This window comes from Temnothorax nylanderi, unplaced genomic scaffold, assembly GCF_030848795.1.
Source record: "Temnothorax nylanderi isolate EJ_2023f unplaced genomic scaffold, tnyl_v1.0 TNYL_tig0317_pilon, whole genome shotgun sequence".
In the NCBI taxonomy this organism is placed as follows: domain Eukaryota; kingdom Metazoa; phylum Arthropoda; class Insecta; order Hymenoptera; family Formicidae; genus Temnothorax; species Temnothorax nylanderi.
In genome coordinates, this window is record NW_027249379.1 from 24,819 (window position 1) to 46,372 (window position 21,554).

At 31.6% G+C, this 21,554-nt stretch overlaps 3 protein-coding genes across 3 annotated transcripts; 2 read left to right on the forward strand and 1 right to left on the reverse strand.

Annotated features, from left to right (window-relative positions):
* Positions 1 to 2,032: 2,032 nt before the first annotated feature.
* On the forward strand, positions 2,033 to 6,652 carry LOC139781123 (F-box/WD repeat-containing protein 9-like). Its single transcript, XM_071719946.1, has 7 exons — positions 2,033 to 2,113; positions 2,478 to 2,640; positions 3,831 to 3,976; positions 4,056 to 4,291; positions 5,677 to 5,935; positions 5,994 to 6,293; positions 6,563 to 6,652. The coding sequence occupies exons 1-7, from the start codon at positions 2,033 to 2,035 to the stop codon at positions 6,650 to 6,652; spliced, it is 1,275 nt and encodes a 424-aa protein (XP_071576047.1).
* Positions 6,653 to 9,611: 2,959 nt separating this feature from the next.
* On the forward strand, positions 9,612 to 10,988 carry LOC139781139 (lectizyme-like). The gene is made up of 3 exons (XM_071719967.1): positions 9,612 to 9,916; positions 10,414 to 10,720; positions 10,822 to 10,988. Exons 1-3 carry the CDS (start codon positions 9,636 to 9,638, stop codon positions 10,984 to 10,986), a joined length of 753 nt encoding a protein of 250 aa, XP_071576068.1. The 5' UTR covers positions 9,612 to 9,635; the 3' UTR covers positions 10,987 to 10,988.
* A 7,336-nt stretch (positions 10,989 to 18,324) lies between these two features.
* Positions 18,325 to 20,067, reverse strand: LOC139781125 (piggyBac transposable element-derived protein 4-like). Its single transcript, XM_071719947.1, has one exon. It carries the CDS (start codon positions 20,065 to 20,067, stop codon positions 18,325 to 18,327), a length of 1,743 nt encoding a protein of 580 aa, XP_071576048.1.
* Between the last annotated feature and the right edge of the window lie 1,487 nt (positions 20,068 to 21,554).

A 21,554-nucleotide genomic window follows, 5' to 3' on the forward strand; every position in this document is an offset into this window, starting at 1 on the left:
TGCGGCTCCAGCATCCCCTTAAGGAGGTTGGTTAGTTCTCGGTGCGGGGCAGGCGGCGCGGCAGGGGGAAAGCATATAGGTTAGATTTTCGTTGCGTAAAATAAACGAATTTTAGCAAATAAATATGTGGAATGCATTTAATTGCTGTTTCTTAAGGTTTAAAAATAGTTGTTTGTACAATTGAAACCCAAATACGTTATTATCCACATTGAAATGTGGAAATAATAAATGTGGTCCTGTTTTATTTTTACAATTTCTTGATAACTATAAAGACGAATCATTTCAGTCTTCGAGAAAGTTTTTCCTACAATAAATATGTAAATTTTTGCTGTGTCGCCCGTGTACTCGACAACCATGCAGACGATTGTCTTCAACTTTGACATATATGGACGACAGATTCCCATAGACGAATATTCTCCATTAAACTAATTCTTATCAAATTGATTTGACTAACCACCCTCCTTAAGAGATTCTCATTGGGACGCCATATTTGTTACTTTCATTTGAGGGTTCATATTTTTAGGGTTTATACCGTCATTTTTGAGGATTAACCATTAATTGAAGGTTAACTATCACTTGAAGATTAACCATCATCCGAAGACAAACCCTTAAAGTTGGGTGTGATTTCGGACCGCCAATTGAAGATTAACCTTCAAATGATGGTTAACCTTCAATTGGTCCGAAATCACACCAAACTTTAAGGGTTTTTTTATGGTGTTTTTTTAACGGTTAATACCAAAAGTTGAGTGTATTTTTCCATAAGGGTTCAGTTTGATTAAGTATATAAAAAATTTCTCCATTTTTATTCTTTTGAGCGAGCAAATTGTATTCTTGGTTTTTATGGTGATTAATATTTTGTGCAATTGCATCAATTTTTTTAGTCAGATCTTTTTGTCGCTAGCGATTAATATTTGTTTTTATGTATTCGATTACTGCGCAAGTGTTGCGCATTTCGTTAATTTTATCAGAAGTTTACTTATCTTCTTTTTGTACCACTGGATTTAAAGCAAACCAATATAAACACAATAATTGTAATTTATAAAAGTTTTTTTTTATCTTATAACTTATTCTCTGTTGATACCATATTCTCTAATCCCATTATTATCCTAATTAGCAGACAATGTTTTTTAAACGTTTGAAAAATATTTGAAAATCAGTTACAAACACATATTAAAAAACGTTTGAAAAACATTGCCTGTTGATTGAAACCGCAACATTTCGGCAAGCTACAACAGGGGCTGGATTCTTGAATTTATTCGCAAGAGAAAGGTATGCGCAAATTCTTCTCTTACAGAAAAGTTGCAAGTTGATCGCATGGCTTTTAGTTAATCAACTTGCAACTATTCTATAAGAGCAGAATTTCCGCATACGTGGTAACAAGAAAAAGCTTGGCCTAATAGTCGCCAACATAATAGCGTGCGCTATTGAAATGCATTTTTGTTCGAGCTGCTGCGATGGGTATTCTCTTCCTTTAGCTATAACGTTTTCCAGAAAAATATTGAGGGATTTCGGTATGTAGTCTTTTACATCCGTCAAAAAATCTTCGCTTGAAGGATATGCAGACGTGTCGTTGATTTGTGAGCGAATATCTTCCCGAATAATGGCTGTAGCTGCAGTGACTACTCGAAGGCGTTCTTCCCGTTCATCGACTTTCTTTCGTTCAAACCAATAACTCGACAAAATTGTATATCCTTTGTTTTGGCAACATATGGGCTGGATTCGGGGAGCGCGCTATTAGCGCTATTTGCTTATTTTATCCTTGTTTACACCTGATGAGCGATAAAGATAGAATGATGCAACAGCGCTAATAGTGCGCTCTTCGAATCCAGCCATAGTAGTAATCTTCTTATTTGTCGCTATAAAAATCTCGACACCGTATTTTTCTTTCAGTTTTCTTAAGCACCGGATATACGGAAATTCTCTCTCTCTTCTGTGTTTACACCAATTACATCATCCTCAGTCGCCTTCGTTGAGCCACCGAGTCAGTCTCGAACAGATCGAATAAAACTATTCAGATTCGCCGCGAGATAAAATGGATAACGAGAATGTAAGCTGCGCCTACGATGGCGAGGAAAATGCACAACTGTCACCACTGCAGCGTCTCCCGGTGGAGGTTCGTATAAGAAAAAATGAAAAACCCGTGTAACGCATGCCTGCGTACACGTGCACGAAATTCCTTTTTTAAATCGTCGCTATTATTGCATCCGTTAGTCACGCATTATGGAACTTTTAAGAATGGATTTCAATCAGGATTATTTTGTTTTTTTTTCTAGAAAAAAGCACAATAAAAATCTAAAAAAGAACTAAACAATTTCGATCAGAATCTATTCCGAAAAGTTCTGTAGTAAGAATCGCTTGTCGAAGGAGTGAAGGGTGATGATCCAGCGACGGTCGACTCTCTCTTTCGTTCTGTCTCCATCTCTTCCGGAGCGTTTGTTTGGTTGTGCGTTTAATTTTTTTATTCTGCTGTATTTCAGATATTCCTGCATATTTGTTCCTTTCTAGATGGGTCGACGTTGGTACACGGTTTGAGCTTAGTGTGCACACGGTTCTACCTGATTTTAAAAAATGCAAACTCACTGTGGAAAGCACGAATTAACCATATATGGCCAGATGCTAGCTATCCGCTTTTGCCTCCCGGTTAGTTCAAATTAATAACACCTTACGCCTTGCACGACCAATTATTTTTGTGAATAAATAAAACACTCTGTATGCCATTTTACGCCATAGCGCTGTTCGAGCTTCCGCAAGCATTTGCAGATTGCACATTAGTTGCATACATCGCGTTAGATTTCATATTTCGCAGTATTTTAGTTCTTTTTCGTCTTAAAAAAGATAAGCGTGTTTTACAAAACATTATATATTTCTTAATTTCTATCTTTTTTTATTTATAAAAAGTCGCATCGAGAAAGCTTGTACAACTCTGTTTATTGCAACAATCGGATGTGCATAAAGTAAGAACTTGAATACACTGAAAAGAAAATATTGTTATTAAAAAGAATATTTATTATGTGGTTCTTAACAGCTTATTTACGCAATATAATAAACATATTTATTTAGAATTATACATTTTTATTTAGAATTAAATATTTTGATAATAACAAGACAAAAGGGCTTGCGAACTAGCAGGTTGTTAATGCTGACATGTATTTAAAATCATAACAATGACTTGACAATAACAAACGTTTCGGCCATAACTGTGGCCTTCTTCAGTGTAGTCGTTAATTTAAAATAATATACCCCCTTATACAATAAAGAATCATTCGCTTATAAATTAGATCGCCTGTTACATTACAACGATTAAAACGCATTCGCTTACATACGCTCACATCCTACGCACATCGCCTCAGTCAGATCGCAGCTCGTAGACATATCGCGTCTGGTATTACTTCGAGCCTTCGTAAAGTCAGTTTGCCGCTCGCAGGTATATCGCGTCTGGTAATCCTTCGAGCCCTCGCAGAATCATGATGAGAAGGAATCCGTCCCTACTCCGTCTTCACAATACGATAAGAATGGATGCCCTTCGCTCGCGGAAACGCTTCTCGAACGACACATGTTCGTCAGTGGTCGGTCAGGTGTCAAATGCCTAAATATTTTGATTTAACTAGCATGAATATTTACTTCAATAAAAAAAAAATTTAAGTAAATGGATTTAGACTTTATTAAAATTTTTTTTCTCTCTATGTAGACATTCGATCCAGAATCTGTTTGTAGTTTATTTGTACTTAATTCAAGTTATATGTGTATGATTTTTTTGTATTCACCATCAGTATTATGGTATGAATAAGTTTTCATATTTTTTAATGTAAGAAATCACGTATCAATTACAGCGAGACCCGACAAACTGTGTTGGATGTTGTCATACGTTGCAATCAAGCAACAAACAGCACTGTGGAAACAGCAAGAGTCTAGAAAGAAGAGATTGTTCATCAAGAAAACACATGGTCCCATTATAGGTGCTGTGTCACTGATGCATGTAGTAGGTAGCATATTATGTCAGGTGGCCCTACTCTCTTAGTAGAAAACAATATAATGATAATTATTCCCGCTTTCAGAATGGAATCTCTCATGTAGTTTATACGTCAGATTTACACTTACTTTACAAGGAACTTCCCTCAGGCAAGAAATTATCTCATGAAATCGAGAATTCCGGCCGCAAATACGCACATAGCTCAGGTATCACGGATCTGACGGCGATAGACAACACGATCTACAGCTGCAGCATGGATCCGAACGTTAAGTCGTGGATGCTCACTAACACCGGTCTTGTCCATCAGAGAACTTACAATTTGTACGTAATAGCAGAACTGTTCCTTTCGGCCGCTCCGCGATAAGAAGATTGAGTGAGGAAAGTGCTTCCTGCATGTTTATGGGAGAAATAATCGTTTCCTACCAAGTTATTCGAATGCAAATAGTGCGTTTTGTGTCTTGCTTGTTGAAACAGATAATTTGAAAACGCGATTCCAAAGTTTATTCGTCAAACCTAATTCACTGCATATTAACTATTTTACTCGTTTTTTTTTGTATCAATGTCAAATATTTCAGGAGCGTTACCTCTGTGAAGATAACTCCGTATTTGTTGAATTGTGAGTTTTCTTTTAACCGTACCGTATTCAAGTATTCAAGTCTTGAACTACAATTGTGCTAATTTTTGCCGCAAATATGAAAATAATATTTTGAACCGTATTCAAAGTTAAAAAAAAAACAAAGTTTTGTTAGTATACTATTTCTCGATTAAACTCAAATTTTTTTTTAGTAAAAAGATACTAACTTCATGCCACGTTGTACCATTGAAAAAACATCGATATATCTATCTATTTACTGAAAAAATTCGAAAAGTAGATGAACATAAAAAATTGACATTTTCAAATTATTAAAAGTTGTGCTGCCAAATTTTTTTATCCTCCCCCCTTTTGCTGAATTTTTTCAGTCCCATTGATTCTTCCGTACTTGTTTCGATTGTCGCTCGGTTGTTTTGTTTAGCACAACTCAACACAATTTACAAAACGTGATTATCTACCATGGTTCAGATGGGATGGAATTTCGAATTTTTCTATTCCTAAAACCTAAGTTCCTAACAGTCGTCGTATTTTAAAATCCAATAATTGGTGTGGTTTTTTGTCATTAAAAAAAGTCGGACACAACCCGACACAACTTTAAAAAAATATAAAATATTAAATTTATGTTTTACCTATTCCCATATGTAATAATTGACTTTTTATCAATTCCTTGAGTTATGGCTATTGTTTTTTTTTTATTGTGTTCTCTGTTATTAGTACAATATAGTAGAAATACGATAAGTTGCGTGATAACAATATTTGTTTATATATTGTTATTTTTTTCTACTAAATGGATAGATATATCGATGTCTTTTGAACGGTACAACATGGCACAGTATTTTTTTACTAAACCAGTTAGTATTCTTTTATTTAAAAAAAATTTAGCTCAATCGGAAACTAGTGCGGTACTATAAAATTTTTTTTTTAATACAATATAAAATATTGCTATCGTATTTACGGCAAAAATTAGCACAATTGTAGTTTAATACGGCAGAGTAAAAAAAACTCAAAATGACATAATAAATTAATAATAAATTTTGAACAATATGTAGCACAATAGATGAAAATATAAAATTCAAAAAGTGCAGGTTTATTTTCACAGACCGAGGAGCGACAGATTATACTCGTCATTATGGTCATCTGTATTGTCATCGTGTCCGGGTCCGGGGAGGGACCTCTTTGCCTGGACCGGCTTATCCTGCGGGACTATATACGTGTTCGACTCGAGATCGAGAAATAACCCGATCAGGCATTACCGACCTCACACTAGAGACGTGAATATGCTGGCCATGAACACGGAATACATCTTGTCCGCCAGCGAGGACACGGTATCCGTTTGGGATCAAAGAGCCGGACGGATCATTAAGTCTATTACAGTAATGTCAAATTTTAACATCGAGAAACGAGACACGATGTCGAAGGTGTACTTTTTAGTTTCCAGGTGAAGCGCACCCCACGTGTATAAATATGCGACGGGATTTGGTTTTCGTTGGAACCAGAACATGGGACACATTTCGAAGTTGGAACTTCTCGAAGTTGCACGTGCTAAATCCAAAGGACGATTTCGAGCTAGTGAAATCTTATTCCACCAAGCATACGCAGGATATAACGGGGATGTGTGTGACGCACGAATGCCTGATAACAAGTTCCAAGGACGACACTGTCAGAATTTCGAGCCTTACGGATCCGCCAAAGTCCATCGCTACTTTACGTTCAAAGATTGGTATCTTCGACGTGAGTATCGCACGTATAAGATTTGTTGAAAATATTGTATCATTGACTTTGAAGAAAAAATTCGTTAAACATCAAAGTGTAAAATAAAAAACACAGTTTGATAATTAAATTTTTACTTACATTTAAACTTTGAAATCAGATTTTATCGTTGTCTTCCAAATGTAAGTAAAATCCTTAAAATTGACAACATTCTTACAAGTCTTATCTTGCAATATCGTGAATTTTGTTATAGATATTATATGTAATTGTTCGTGTGTATTATGTTGCAGATGGACTACCTGAATGGCATCCTCGCGATATCCGGTAACGGTATCGAAGTATGGTGCTCGAAATTGACGTGTTCAAGGAAACAACAATAAACGGAAAATTTCTATACGTGATCTATAGCTATTCTACAGCTGTATTTTTTCGATATGTAATGTATGTTCTTAGTTTTTACTAATTGTAAGGTACTATTTGGACGCGTCTCTTTAATGTACAATGTAATATATATGTATACCATTCCGCGAAATTAGAAGTACGTATCGTTTTGTTTGAAATTCCTTCGACTAAAAGTTTTACTAACATCGCTTGCGTTTATAAACTGAGCGATAATCATGGCTATAATTATAAACTCAAGTTTATAGTATCTTAGGAAAGAATTATCGCTATTTATGATGGGATTTATGCTGAGAAAAATAAGAGAAAACATATTTTTATACTATAGTTAAGTGCCATAAGCATCTAAATATATTTTATACATTGCATTATCGCATATCGTATATCGTATATCATATCATTCTTGCACACTTAAAAACTCTAAAGAAGCAATGTGCAGGTTTCTACTTGCACATTTAAAAACTATGAGAAAGCAATGTGCAAGTTTCTACTTGCACCCTTTTATTAATTCTATTATATTCTTCAATTTTTTCTACTTTTATTTCATATATGATTCTTTAAAATTTAGTTAATCAGTTCTTGAGTTATAGAAATTTCAGTAAACTTGGCTGTTGTTTTTAACAGAAATCGGTAACCCTTTTATTATTAACAATTTTTATTAATTCTATTATATTCTTCAGTCTTTTCTACCCCTATTTCATATATAATTCTTTAAAATTTGGTTAATCAGTTCTTGAGTTATAGAAATTTCGGTAGGCTGTTTTTTTAAAACAGAAATCGGTAACCCCTTTATTATTAACATTTTTTATTAATTCTATTATATTCTTCAGTCTTTTCTACCCCTATTTCATTTATAATTTTTTAAAATTCGGTTAATCAGTTCTTGAGTTATAGAAATTTCAGTAAACTTGGTTGTTTTTTTTAACAGAAATCGGTAACCCCTTTATTATTAACAATTTTTATTAATTCTATTATATTCTTCAGTCTTTTCTATCCCTATTTCATATATAATTCGTTAAGATTTGGTTGATTAGTTCTGGAGTTATAGAAATTTCGGTAAATTTGGCCCATACACACATACATACATACAGACTTTTTTTAATGCAATATTTCGACGTTGAGAACACTCTGAACATATTGACATCAAAAACTCAAAAAACAATCTATCTCTTTGGTTTCTTCTACCCCTATTTTACATATAATTCTTTTAAATTTGGTTGATTAGAGCCAACTTTATACGCAATCAAAGGTTCATATACGAATTTACGAAAACAAAGCTTCCTCTATGAGGAAGCAAAAGAAGAAAGATTAATTTCTAATTAATAATAATTTTTACTATTGTTATATTTATTGTTTCTTGTTAAATTTAATTTATTTCAAAGTTACGACCATTATCAGAATAATTAAAATATGCATGATTAATTTTAATATGCATTTCTTAATATTATTGTCTGAGCTGATATTCTTGTTTGACTTATTGATAAGCGCTTTTTTCTTAAAAAAAAAATATCGCAGAAAGAGGTAATTCAAGCTTTTATGCTTTTATCGGCCGCTCCATAATTATTTTCTTCCTAATCTAAACTCTTTATTCCATTGACCCGAAACCGGGAAGTACGTTTTTATCACAGACGATCTGGATAAATAAATAAATAAAAAATAAATCCACTCTCTCTATCATAAACCGGATTACTGTTTTTCCGCATCTTTTACATATTTTTGTTGAGGGATAATGATTGATCATAATCAGATAACGACAATACAAGAAGTTTATCTACTGGATGATTTATCATAATTGAATTGTAGCTTAATTGGTTAAAGCTAAAAAAATGTTTTATTGTTATTATTTAAATAACTTTTATAGTTGATTAGCATGTTAAAACAGTGATTTAAACAATATCAAAACAAATAACAAATAAGAAGAAAGATTAATTTCTAATTAATAATAATTTTTATTATTGTTATATTTATTGTTTGTTGTTAAATTTAATTTATTTCAAAGTTACGACCATTATCAGAATAATTAAAATATGCATTATTAATTTTAATATGCATTTCTTAATATTATTGTCTTAGCTGATATTCTTGTTTGACTTATTAATAAGCGCTTTTTTCTTAAAAAAAAAATGATTTATTAAGGTGAGTAAATAAATAAATTAAACTTTAAATATAAAATGTGGATAAATAATACATTTTCTTTCTTTATGTAACTGTGAACTTATACATTTATACATTTTATATCAGTGTATCTAATTTTAAAGAAGCCATTTCTTATCGCAGAATTAATTGTACAGATTTTGTTATATTGACGATATACACAATATATAGGACTAGTAGCGCATTGTTCGTTAAAATTAGCTGCGACGTACTATTTGATTCAATATTGATATCAATACAATTAAGTCGTAAGACTGTCTACAGTAAATCTTTCTTATCGTAAACGAATTTTCGTAGATTACAATGGATTATCAACGAAGCGTCATCATTGATCGATCAGATATCATATGGATGTACTCCATGAAACGAGTATAAAATACCCTCAATTCGTGGGTTTGACATCAATCAGCGAGATGTTTCCCAAAGCAATCGTATCCTTTGCTCTCCTAGCAGTGGCGATCGCCGGTAAGTCAATTTTCTTGATTTATACAACATATATAATTTGGATAAACTCTCTAAGTTACATTAAAAAAATAAACACTAAAGCAACACATAAGAAACTACTCTTATTAAAAAGTCTCAAATTTATTATACAAATAATAATAAAATTATCGTCTCCTTTCATGGATCATTAAGCAATAATAAGAGCAAAACTTTATAGTTTTTATTATATTATTACAAATTCTTCTAATCATATTTCATAGAACTATCTTTGGTGTGTTACGATCAACTTCTTCTAGCGAGAATATATATTTTTTAATATTATTAATTGAAATTTTAGCGAGCCCAAGGCCCCGAGTCGGTCTTCAGATGCCGATCTTGCCGTTTTTTTCACCTCAGGTGGTCGGAGGTGAAAAGGCACCGGAAGGTGCTTACCCGTACATAGTTTCCCTTCACGCATACTCCCAGCACTTCTGCGCCGGATCCATTTTGAACGAGCGCTGGATCATAACTGCAGCGCACTGCGTTCAAGCACTTCCTTCTGCAAATTATATTAGCGTCAAGGCTGGAAAGCACAATATTCTACGTAATGAGCCCAACGAACAGACGGTCAAAGTTTCGCAAGGTTTTGTACATGAAAAATATGGGGGGTAAGTAAAACGTTGAAAAGCAATAAGTACCTACGAACAATTAGTTTTTATTCGGATTAATATATAATTAATGCTGTATTTATAATTGACTTGTAATTGTGTATATTAGCAATCTAGAATATAATGTTTCTTTTTGCATCAATATAATCAGAGTCGCTCTATTTACAGAATAAATTACAATAATTAAAATTACTAATAATGACGCAGCATATTGGTATTTCGGTTATCACTTAGTATTTACGATTAGAAAAACTGTATATCAGATAAGTGATGAAGCACGGAAAACTATATCTCAGATAAGCGATAATGCATGAAATAAATCTCGGGATCTGTTATGTTTTATATATACAAAATATTTCCGTCAACACTGTAGATTATTATTTTTTTTTCCACTAATACTACAATTCTTCTAGTATTAGTTTAAACACAATTATCTTTAAAGATTCGTTATTAATAAATATATAATTTTATATTTGTATCGATTTTCTAATTTTCAGTGGTGTTGGCCCATATGACATTGGTCTGCTTAAGCTTGCGTCCCCATTAAAGTTGACGAACCGAGTACAAGCCATCGAGTTGGCATCACCAGAAAGTGACCCATCGGGAGAGGCATGGCTTGCTGGATGGGGCTCCATCTCGAATAGTCATTTCCCGGAAATGCCAGCAATACTTCAGCACGTTCAGAAGGAGTACGTCGATCGCGATATTTGTCACGAATCCGTTGTGCGCTTGACTGGATCTTCTCCCGTTCATGAAACCAATGTCTGCACTGGGCCATTGTACGATGAAATCTCCGCATGCAGTGTAAGTTCCAGACGTTCAATAAATTTAGTAAATCACCATAGCAGGAGTAACGTCGCCTATTAACGTGGCGATTTAATCAAAATCTTTAATACCACTTTTAGGGTGATTCCGGTGGCCCTTTAGTCTCGTACAATGGACAAAAGCCGGTGCTCACTGGAATAGTATCTTGGGGTATTATTCCATGCGGTACTCCAGGCGCGCCATCCGTGTACACCAGAGTGTCCAAATTCAATGATTGGATTGCGCAGAAAATTCGTAGTTATTAATGACAGCGATATTGACGACGTATCACTGTATACCGATGACGAATTATTATATATTACATATTATTCAACGTAAATAAATATGCAGCATAAATGAACAATGAGATTTTTTATTCCGAACCTACATGAAATAAAAATTAATTTAAGTAGTAATTTAAGTAGTAATTTGATTGGATAAAGAAACATTTATAGCAAAAAGTATCGCTATTCGTATTCTTATTTTATTTAACAGGTAACAGTCATAAACAGTTATTAAATAATACTTATTTTATTTAATCTTAAATATATACTTGACACTCGCTAATATACAATACATATTTTAATATATATATTATTCTAAGTAGTTATTTGTTATAATATCTATAAAATTAATATTAATTAATATTATTAATCCACCATCTGTTACTGATTAATGTATACTTTTGAAACATAATTCTATTGATATTTTATTACAATATTTCTAATTTATAAATTAAAAAAAAGATCGTGCGCGTGCTAACAACGATTAAAATTAGCTAATAAATACTGAGAACAATATATTGTTACATTTTACATAATGTTAAACTGTTAAAAATAAACAAATTATTATACATGATTAATCACAATTTTTACATTCTTTATTTAAATTTTAAATAAAAAGGGGTAACAATTAAAAAGATGGTTAGTAACTTTTTAACCTTCTGTCTATAAATGTTAAATATCAAAGCTTCGATCAAATTCTTGTTAAGAAAAAACTAATTGCATTATTTTATTATTTTAGTTTATTTTCTTACATAAGTATATTATGTAATTTAAGTATCTAATTTAAATAATTTAATTTTATAACATTTTAGTTCTTAATTCTGAGCTTGTTAACAAGATTGAATAAAATTAATTTATATTTATACATAAATTATATTGTACATTGAATTTAACGATTAATTTGCTCTTATTCGTAAAACAGATATTACCCAATATAATTATTTTTAATACTTGTTAAAAACTGTTGTATATAACTGTTGTATTATTATTTGTTATAAACTTATAAATAAGATATAAAAAAAGTTGAAGGCAAAGTGCAAAGTGTAAAGTGCGGCATTTAAAGTGTTACGAGCTATTATCTCTAAAAGTATGCATCATACCAAAGAATGTCTTACAAGGGGACAACCAACCCTTGACTCCTCTAATTTTACTAAATTTTTAATATGTTATAGTTCACCTCATTCACTTATGAATCATTATGAATGATCAATATGAAATATTAATGTTTAAAATTCTTTGTGTGTGTAATTGTTTTAAAATTCTGCAAAACAAAGTTTATTTATATATTATAAATAAGAAAAATAAAATTATGATGACATTACACAAAGAAGTACGTCAAAATTAACAAAAATATGTTAGACGACAATTAATCTTCGTTGTCAAAACTTTTAATTTGTACACTATTAATATTATAGTCACAATGCATAAACGTTTTTGACTGCTATCTATCATAGAAACACATTACTAATTTGCACCAAGCGCATTTTATGAATGCAACTTTTCTTATGCAAAAGCATAATTTATTTACCACTGATATAAAAAAAATTTTTAATTAATATTTTATAAAGTATAAACTATTAAGCATTGGAGTTATTGTACATTATATTGGTAAATGAGATGTACAGCAAGGTATATTAATTCGCCGAGTCATAGTAGCCTGACTCATCTGCTGGGTTTTTAATAGAATCAACACATGCGTGGTTCGTCGAAATATTAAAATGTATAAAAAAAATAACAAGTAACTAGTTCTCTTCTTTTATTTTACTTTACATTTTTTTACGCTGATAAGGTAGGTTTATAATTATTTCTTGGAATCAAAGATATTTTTCTCATTGTTAACGCAGAAAAACAGTGTGTAACATATATATATATATATATATATATATATATACAGTGCATTATATATACATATAATAGGTATTGTTTTCTCCATTGACGATGAGAAAAATATCTTTAATCAAGGAATAATTTTTAATTTTTATTAGCTCACTTTTCCTATTTATATTCTTATTATTCTGTTATTATCAGCTAATACGAAATGTTAATTTAAATATATTTAAATTTTTTTATATTATTAATTTGATTAATTATAATTGCTTATATTATCTGTAATGGGTTGAAATTTTACTTTTAGCGCAGAGTGGTTCGTTGAAAGTAAATGACAGAAAGAAATAAACAAACAAAATATTTCGCAGAAAGAGGTAATTCTTGTTTTTATGCTTTTATCCTCTCCATAATTATTTTCTTCCTAATCTAAACTCTTTATTCCATTGACCCGAAACCGGAAAGTACGTTTTTATCACAGACAATCTTGATAAATAAATAAATCTAAAAAATAGGAGCAGTGGTAGCGATCTGTAATGATGAGGAAGCAATGTGCAAATTTTTAATTTGCACAATTTTTTAAATTTTAAATTTAATTTTTTTATGAATTGATAGAGCTTAGTAGCACAAGTGAGGTTTTACAATCGACGCAATGTCAAATCGATGTTGACTTTGGGAGTTCAGGCTACATGGTCCAATATGGACTTCGCATATGGACCTTTAATCGCGTATAAAGCTGGATCTAATCAACCAAATCTTAAAAAATTATAAATGAAGTAGAGATAGAAAGGACTGAAGAATATAATATAATTATAAATAGCCTGATATCTCAAAATTGGCGGAAGTTAGAGCAACCACGGACATTTGTCAAAAAATTCAAAATTTTATAAACAAAGAACCCTTTTATTGATTATCGTCAAATTCAATATCAACTTTCTTTTAATGATACGCTATATAAAATTACATGTATAACTTATACATATAACTTTTTGAACAGAAATCGGTAACTGTTTCACCAATCCTCGCCAAATTTGATACCTTCCTTAAATAATATTCTATCCACACGGAAAAAAATATTCCGTTCGTGCAACCGAATTTCGGTTGTGGCAACCGAAATTTTCTGTTCCCTGGGAACCAGACGAAAACTCGGTTGTAGCAACAGAAAAATTCTTCTGGAAGATTTCCGTTGCTGAGACAATTGTACTCGGTTATCTCAACCGAGTTTTAATGCTGCTACTGATAAAAGTCTCGTTCATTGCAACAATATTTCGGTTTGTAATGTCGAATGTTTTGATAGTGGAAGCGAACTCTCTGCTATTCTAACTATTCATTCTCGTATATAGGAACCATAATGGCGGTTCGTGCTACCGAGTTATTTGGTTGTTAGAAATATGGTTTCCGTCATCTGCATGCAGAAAATTTTTCTCGAAGATACAAGTATACTTATGGCAAAAACATAAGTTGCTGTTATAGGCTGTGGCAGTCAGCTGTCCGCCACGAGCGAACTTGAGAACGCTGTAGAAACCCTGCCGAGCTGCCTAGATATAGGGGTCGATGTTGCATTCGTTAATGTGAACAGTCTTTCAGTTAGTGTAACAAAACTTTATGTTACTGCAACTGAAACTGAATTAACAGAATTTTCGGTTGCTACAACCGAGTTTTCTTTTCCGTATAGCTGAATATTCTGTTGTGGTAACAGCACATTAGTAACAGAAATTTTCGATTCCTCGAATCAAAAGCATTTGTTGATGTAAACAGCCTTTCAGTTTGTGCAAAAAGGCTTGATGTTACTGCAACTGAATCTGTACCAACTGAATATTTCTGGTTGCTACAACCGAGTTGTTTTTTCCGTGCATCAAATAACTTACACATTTCTTAAGCAGAAATCAGTAACCCTTTCACCAATCCTCGCAAAATTCAAAACAACTTTATTTTAATAATATTCTGTATAAAATTACATGTACATCTTACACATTTTTAAAGCAGAAATCAGTAATCTCTTCACCGATCCTCGCCAAATTCAGAACAACCTTCCTTTAATGATATTCTATATATAAGATTACATATATATCTTGTACACTTTTTAGTCAAAAATCGGTAACCCCTTCACCGATCCTTGCTAAATTCAACATCAACCTACCTTTAATGATACTCCATCCATAAAAAAAAATTAAGCTCGATATCTCAAAATTTGCGGAAATTATCGTACAATCACGTTGATTTTTTTAAACAGAAATCGGTAACCCCTTTATTATTAGCAATTTTTATTAATTCTATTATATTCTTCAGTCTTTTCTACCCCTATTTCATATATAATTCTTTAAAATTTGGTTAATCAATCAATAATTCTTTAAAATTTCTGTTTAAAAAAACAGTCAAGTTTACTGAAATTTCTATAACTCAAGAACTGATTAACTAAATTTTAAAGAATTATATATGAAATAGGGGTAGAAAAAACTGAAAAATATAATAGAATTAGAAATAGATCGATATTTAAAATATTGAGAAAGCTACAGCGTAAAACACACTTTTCTAAAAAATGAAAATCTCCTTAAAATCCATACCGGTCGACAGATTTTAATAAAATTAGAGGAGAACATACTTTCTATGATACTCTATTTGTGTACCAAAATTCAACCCGGTATCTAAAAAATTGTAGAAGTAGATGCGTGTACAAAGAATCCGTACACACACACACACACACACACACACACACACACACACACACACACACATCTTCCGGACATTTTTTACTAATATGATTTCTCGACATTTTGGAACATTCTAAACCTATTTCCATCAAAATCTCGAAAAATTTTTTTTCACCATCAAAAAGCTTCCTCTATGAAGAAGCAAAATGACTATTTTTACTCAAAAATGCATAACTCTTCCATTTTTTCATATTAAGAGCTAAAAATTTAACTTGACACTCTTGAGATACAACACTTTAAGGAAAAAAATAGTTTGATAATGGTCGTTTCACAAAAGGTATTTATTTGGGGAGTTAAAGAAACGAATTTCAGCCAAAAAAGTACTACTTATGTTTTCAAAGTATGCTTGTTTTTTCCATTGGTTTTTGTCATCAGTGTGTAGAAAAAGGTAAGTCCATCATGTTGTACAATATTTAATTTTTTTTTTTCAAGAGCGTATAATATTATTCCGGTTTTATTAGATAGCGTATCAATTACGGCCTCGGCCCATACGCCAACAGCTGCTCGAGGAAAATCGTGAGAATAATTTGGACAAAGTTCTCTGATATTTTTCATTTATTTTTCTATATTAATTAAGTAAAATTTATTTATCTAATTTATTTATTATTTATTTATTAGATAAGGCCGTAATTGATACGCCATCTAATAAAACCGGAATAATATTATTTGAAACGTTCTTGAAAAAAAAAATTGAACATCGTACAACATGATGGACTTATCTTTTTCTACTACACACTGATGACGAAACCCAATGGAAAAAAAATTCAGGAAAAAATTCTTTGAATAATTATAGCTGGCACACTGGGGTCCCTGATGACCCCGGTTCATTTCATTCGATTGTCACAGTTACATTAACGCTTTTAAAATTACGGTGTATACTCCAGGAGGAAAAGGGTTCTTCGAACTAACAAGACATGGCGCCACAAGTACCATTTTCGTACTATAGGGGGGTTTAAATTAGAGCTGAACTAGGCTGGAGCGTTTAATACCCCACAGTGCCAGCTAAGGGTTAATATAAAAATAATGAAAGTAAATTCACTGCAATTAATGATTCACGTTTTCTTTATGCTAATAATATATTAGCATCAAGAAGATGTGAATCATTAATTGCAGTGAATCTTTTAATATTCTTTGGTATCTCTCTTTCTTTTGCTTGAATTGTCCCTATCATACTATATATAAAGTTATTCTTCATGTTTTGCTCTAGAAGCACTGAAGTGAACCGTTTATTACAAGTAAGTTTTTTCTTGTTTAAGTGTGATGGAGAACTTACCACCAAAGTACAAGTATTTCTGTGAATCATCCTGTACATAAAGACGCGTCGTGGTGACGGGACGATTGGATAACAGCGCATTATGACGCGACACACAGTTTTACATCAAATTTAACACTCCTGTATTTAATCAGAAATCTTTTTCCGAAGAAGAATTGTGCAGACACATTAAAAAATTATATATCTTTTTATTAACCCTAGGTTACTCTATCCCTATTTCTTGTTTACGTCCATTACTACTATGAATCTGGAAATATCTTTATCTGTTCATATCTCTAGCAAACATTAATATTTTTTACCTTCTTTTTTAGAAATCGAAATACCAAAACTTAAGGATGTATGTGTGACAATCTCAAAGCATTACCAAAAATCTAAAAATTTCATAGATTGTTCTATTATTACGTCTAAGTATCTGTGTAAAATTTCAGCACAATTCTCTTACTGGTTTAAAAGTTATTGTAATTAAGGATGTATTGGAGATATTTCAAATATATTCAGAAAGTGCTGTAAATTGTTTCTAAATTAAATTGAAAATACTCTGTAATTTTGAAGTTATTTAAGAGTTATTTAAGTTTAAAGTTGATAAAATTAACATTATCCCTTATAGAGAATCGACACTTTGCTGTGTGTGTGTGTGTGTGTGTGTGTGTGTGTGTGTGTAAATATAAATAAAATATAAATAAACCATTAAGATATTTCTTAAACTTTTTTTATGTGTAAAACATACATCATTGATATTGTATTTTAAGTTTCAAAATTTTTTGCCACAAAAAAATTTTTTTAATTGTTTAAACAATACTAATTATTTAAATAACAAAAAATCATACTCAAACTGTTAACGGTAATCCGTTCTAACATATAAAAAATTTTGAGTTGTTTGACATACATGCAAAGTCTTCAATCAAGAAAACAAAATTATACTACATATAGCTATAGGTAAAACATCCTTAAGCGAACTTTATAAGTTTAATTTTGGAAAACTATAAAGAGGACAGAAGTTATAAAGGCTTAAAGCGAAGGAAAATTTATGTATAGCCAGTAAAATCATCTTTTCGCAAAAGATATACAACTGAAACGTTTAAAAAAGCTTTAAAGCGGCTAACTGCATCATAAAACATAAAATTAAAATATTATTGAAAATAAATGTTTTGCTAGAATTTAAACAATTTTAATATAAAGCTGCAAGGGATCAAGTACATTTTTAAGTTTTCTTAGAAGTTTTGTAGCTTCTTGGATAAAGGAGCGGTTACATAAAAATACATGTAATACACTTATTCATTCATGCTATAACAATATATTTTGCAGACAAATTATTGAAACATACAATTAACAAAAATTATCTTAAATATTAACTATAGGTGCACACTATTCGCATAACATCGAGCGATGCTTCTCGCATCGTGGTCTCTTGCATTGAGGACAAATAAATCGAATTTTCTTATCACTAAAGGCAGGATTTTATCTGCACTTTACACATTTATCTAATTTGTAAGTAAGGGGATCATATATGTGTTATGATTCGCTATTTTCTCCCTTAACAACGCCTTCCATTAGTTTTCGTAATTTCTCGGTGATTCCTTTACGTTGTAATAAACGTCTTTTTATATGTGGTATGTATAATTGTTTAGCTAATGTTTTAAAAAACTCAGATTTTGTTAACTTTGTGTTGTTCTTTTTGTTTAAATTATGTAAAATATAACTATTAGTAAAGCTTTGATCTAACATAGTAAAAAATAATTTCATCACCCAACGATTAGACTTTCGTGCAGTACTGTATTCATGACATAATTGGTCAAATCTGTCAGTGCCTCCTTTAGTAGAATTATAAAATTCAATAATTTGTTGTTCTTTTTCAACAACTGCATCTCCTCGTTTATGTAAAGAAGACGAAGACAATACTAAAATTATTTTATTTTGTTTCGGACAATGTGAAAGTAATGTCACATTATCAGCATAAAGATAACGCGAATCATTAATTTCAGTGAAATTTTTCATTTTTAGTGGTATCTCTTTTTCTTTAGCTCGAATTGTCCCTACCATACTAAGCGAACATTTATTTTTCATGCTTTGCACTAGAGGCACTGAAGTGAAACGTTTATTACAAGTAATGTTTCTGTGACTGTCATAGATCGGCTCTGATAATTTACGAACATAATAAGAAGGCATAAACTTTTGAGGTCTCTTATCGTCTTTTCCAACGTGAGGAATAGCATTTATCATATAATAAGTGTCTGAATCGTTCATCATAACAATTCTAAGTCCCAGTTTTTCCCGTTTAGTACCCATTTTAACACATTTAAAAGGACATTTACCGTGAAAATTTACTAACTGCTCGCCTATTGTCACATTTTTACCCGGCGAATAATACTTTGTACAATTCGATATAAATGAATCCCAAAGGTCACGAATTGGTGCTAATCTATCACTTTGGCGACGTTCTTGACGTGTAATTTTATCATCGAACTGTAACAATGATATTAAATATATAAAACGTTGTTGTGTCATGGTTGAGCAAAAGACAGGTGATGATTTCCATAGTTTTTCTACATTACTAGAATTTTCTTCTAATGCGCTAAAGTATAAAATTCCTATAAGGGCTTTTAATTCCTCGAGATTAATATTTGATAAATAAGATATATTTAATCTTTTACAATTTTTTCGTTTTCGTGCAATCTCAGCATTAGTATATTTGACAATTATACTTAGCATTTCGTCAGTAAAAAAGAGAGACCATACTTCTATTGGAGTATCCTTATCCTTCGCAACGCACAACACTTCAGGTTCATAATCCGGTACTTTATCTGCTTCTGTTTCTTCTTCCGTCGGCGGTGTAACGGACCATTTAAAGTAGTTGGCGCTATACATAAAACGACTCGCCAAGGATTTAGTTCCTCGCATCGACGCATGCGCTGCCTTTTCTTCACTTTCAGCCTGTTGCTCTATGTTTTCTACGATGTAATATGTTTCTCCTTCCGATTCGATAGCGCTTAATTCTTCAACATTATCTTCTTCTGAGGAACTTTCATTACTTGCCAAGGATATAGTTTTTCGCGTCGACGCATGCGCTGTCCCTTCTTCTTCACTTTCAGTCGATTGTTCTGCGTCCTCTACGATATCATATGCTTCTTCTTCTGATTCGATATTACTTAATTCTTCAACATTATCGTCCTCTGAAGAACTTTCGTTATCAATAGGTTTTTCAGGTTGAGTTCGAAATTGCTTTTGCATATCTTTCTTCTCGCTGGGCGTTTCCATTGTTGACTAAAAGTGATTGAAGATACTAGTTTATATTACAAATATAAAATATTATTAAAAAGTAGGAACGTGCATAATATAACAAAAATATAAAGTTACGTTGACAAAATATTGTTCTTTTGATATGTATACTTACTGGATAATAATGCGACGCAGTTACTTTGATCACGTTCGTGAAATCTATAAACACTTTTAAGATGTTTTCGTTTTCGCTGCTGAGGTCGATTTGGCATTATCGTTATAGCTGCCACTTCGGGAGAATCAAAACTCTGTTCCCTCCCCACCACAAGCCAAAGAAATCATTATTATTACCTGAGTACCAACCGATGAAAGTTTCTACTCGAATTTCTCAGGGTAGTAATCTGGTGTTAATTCTATAATTTTTTGGGTGTAGACTAGTGTAGATGAGCGCACCATCTACACTAGACGTGCAAAATATATAAAATAATACAGAGTATAAGGTAACGCATGAAATACATTTAAATGATGATAGCAATTTCTAGTGCAAGAAAAGATACGTGTGATTAGAAATCGGGAGATCTAGAAATGGCGCAGTCATCTACACTAAACGAACGGACGATTTAGAATGGTTAAACCAATCAAAAATACGCAAAAACATCAGTGCATTATCACAATTGGCAACGGGAAAGTTATCGCTAAAAGATATTCTCTTTCGAAAGATATCGAGTACTATAGCTTAATTAAATAGAATTAGTTATTATACGTAGCACAGTAGGCTTTTTTTGTACAGAAAATTCATTACGGCCAATAAAATATGACACCAAAAAATGTCTTTTTTAAATTCGTAATAACAATATAATATCAAGATACATAATATTAATCTGCCACTAACGAATGCTTTTTGATTATTTTTAGTCTGAGTAATGTTGAATTCAGGTCGTTACAAAAACTTAAATTATGTAGAACTTTTCGAAAAAAATTCTTGCCAAGTGGTTTCAAAAATGCCGTAATTTTCAAAAGAATTTTTATAAATTTTGGTATTTTATTTTAAAAAATGACGAACTATACGAAATACGATTTTTTGCTCTTTAACATCGTAAAACACAACTTTAGACTATTCAGAAATAAAAAGGTGCAGAGTTTTGCCTTTAGTGTTTGGAAAACTCGATTTATTTGTCCTCAATGCAAGAGACCACGATGCGACTAGAAGCATCGCTCGATGTTATGCGAACAGCGTGCACCTATAATTAATATTTAAGATGACTTCTTTTTTAATTGTATGTTTCAATGATTTGTCTGCAAAATATATTGTTATAGCATGAATGAATAAGTGTATTATGTGTATTTTTATGTAACCGCTCATTTATCCAAGGAGCTACAAAACTTCTAAGAAAACTTAAAAATGTACTCGATTCCTTGCAGCTTTATATTAAAATTGTTTAAATTCTAGCAAAACATTCATTTTTAATAATATTTTAATTTTATGTTTTATAAAGCAGTTAGCAGCTTTAAAGCTTTTTTAAACG

Bases quoted from the DNA above. Each gene is read 5' to 3' on its own strand.
- LOC139781123 (XM_071719946.1), top strand. From the start codon at position 2,033: ATGGATAACGAGAATGTAAGCTGCGCCTACGATGGCGAGGAAAATGCA. The intron at 4,292-5,676 runs GTACGTAATAGC...GAGGAGCGACAG, and splicing joins CATCAGAGAACTTACAATTT to ATTATACTCGTCATTATGGT. The intron at 6,294-6,562 runs GTGAGTATCGCA...ATTATGTTGCAG, and splicing joins CAAAGATTGGTATCTTCGAC to ATGGACTACCTGAATGGCAT.
- LOC139781139 (XM_071719967.1), top strand. From the start codon at position 9,636: ATGCCGATCTTGCCGTTTTTTTCACCTCAGGTGGTCGGAGGTGAAAAG. The intron at 9,917-10,413 runs GTAAGTAAAACG...TCTAATTTTCAG, and splicing joins GTACATGAAAAATATGGGGG to TGGTGTTGGCCCATATGACA. The intron at 10,721-10,821 runs GTAAGTTCCAGA...TACCACTTTTAG, and splicing joins ATGAAATCTCCGCATGCAGT to GGTGATTCCGGTGGCCCTTT.
- LOC139781125 (XM_071719947.1), bottom strand. From the start codon at position 20,067: ATGGAAACGCCCAGCGAGAAGAAAGATATGCAAAAGCAATTTCGAACT.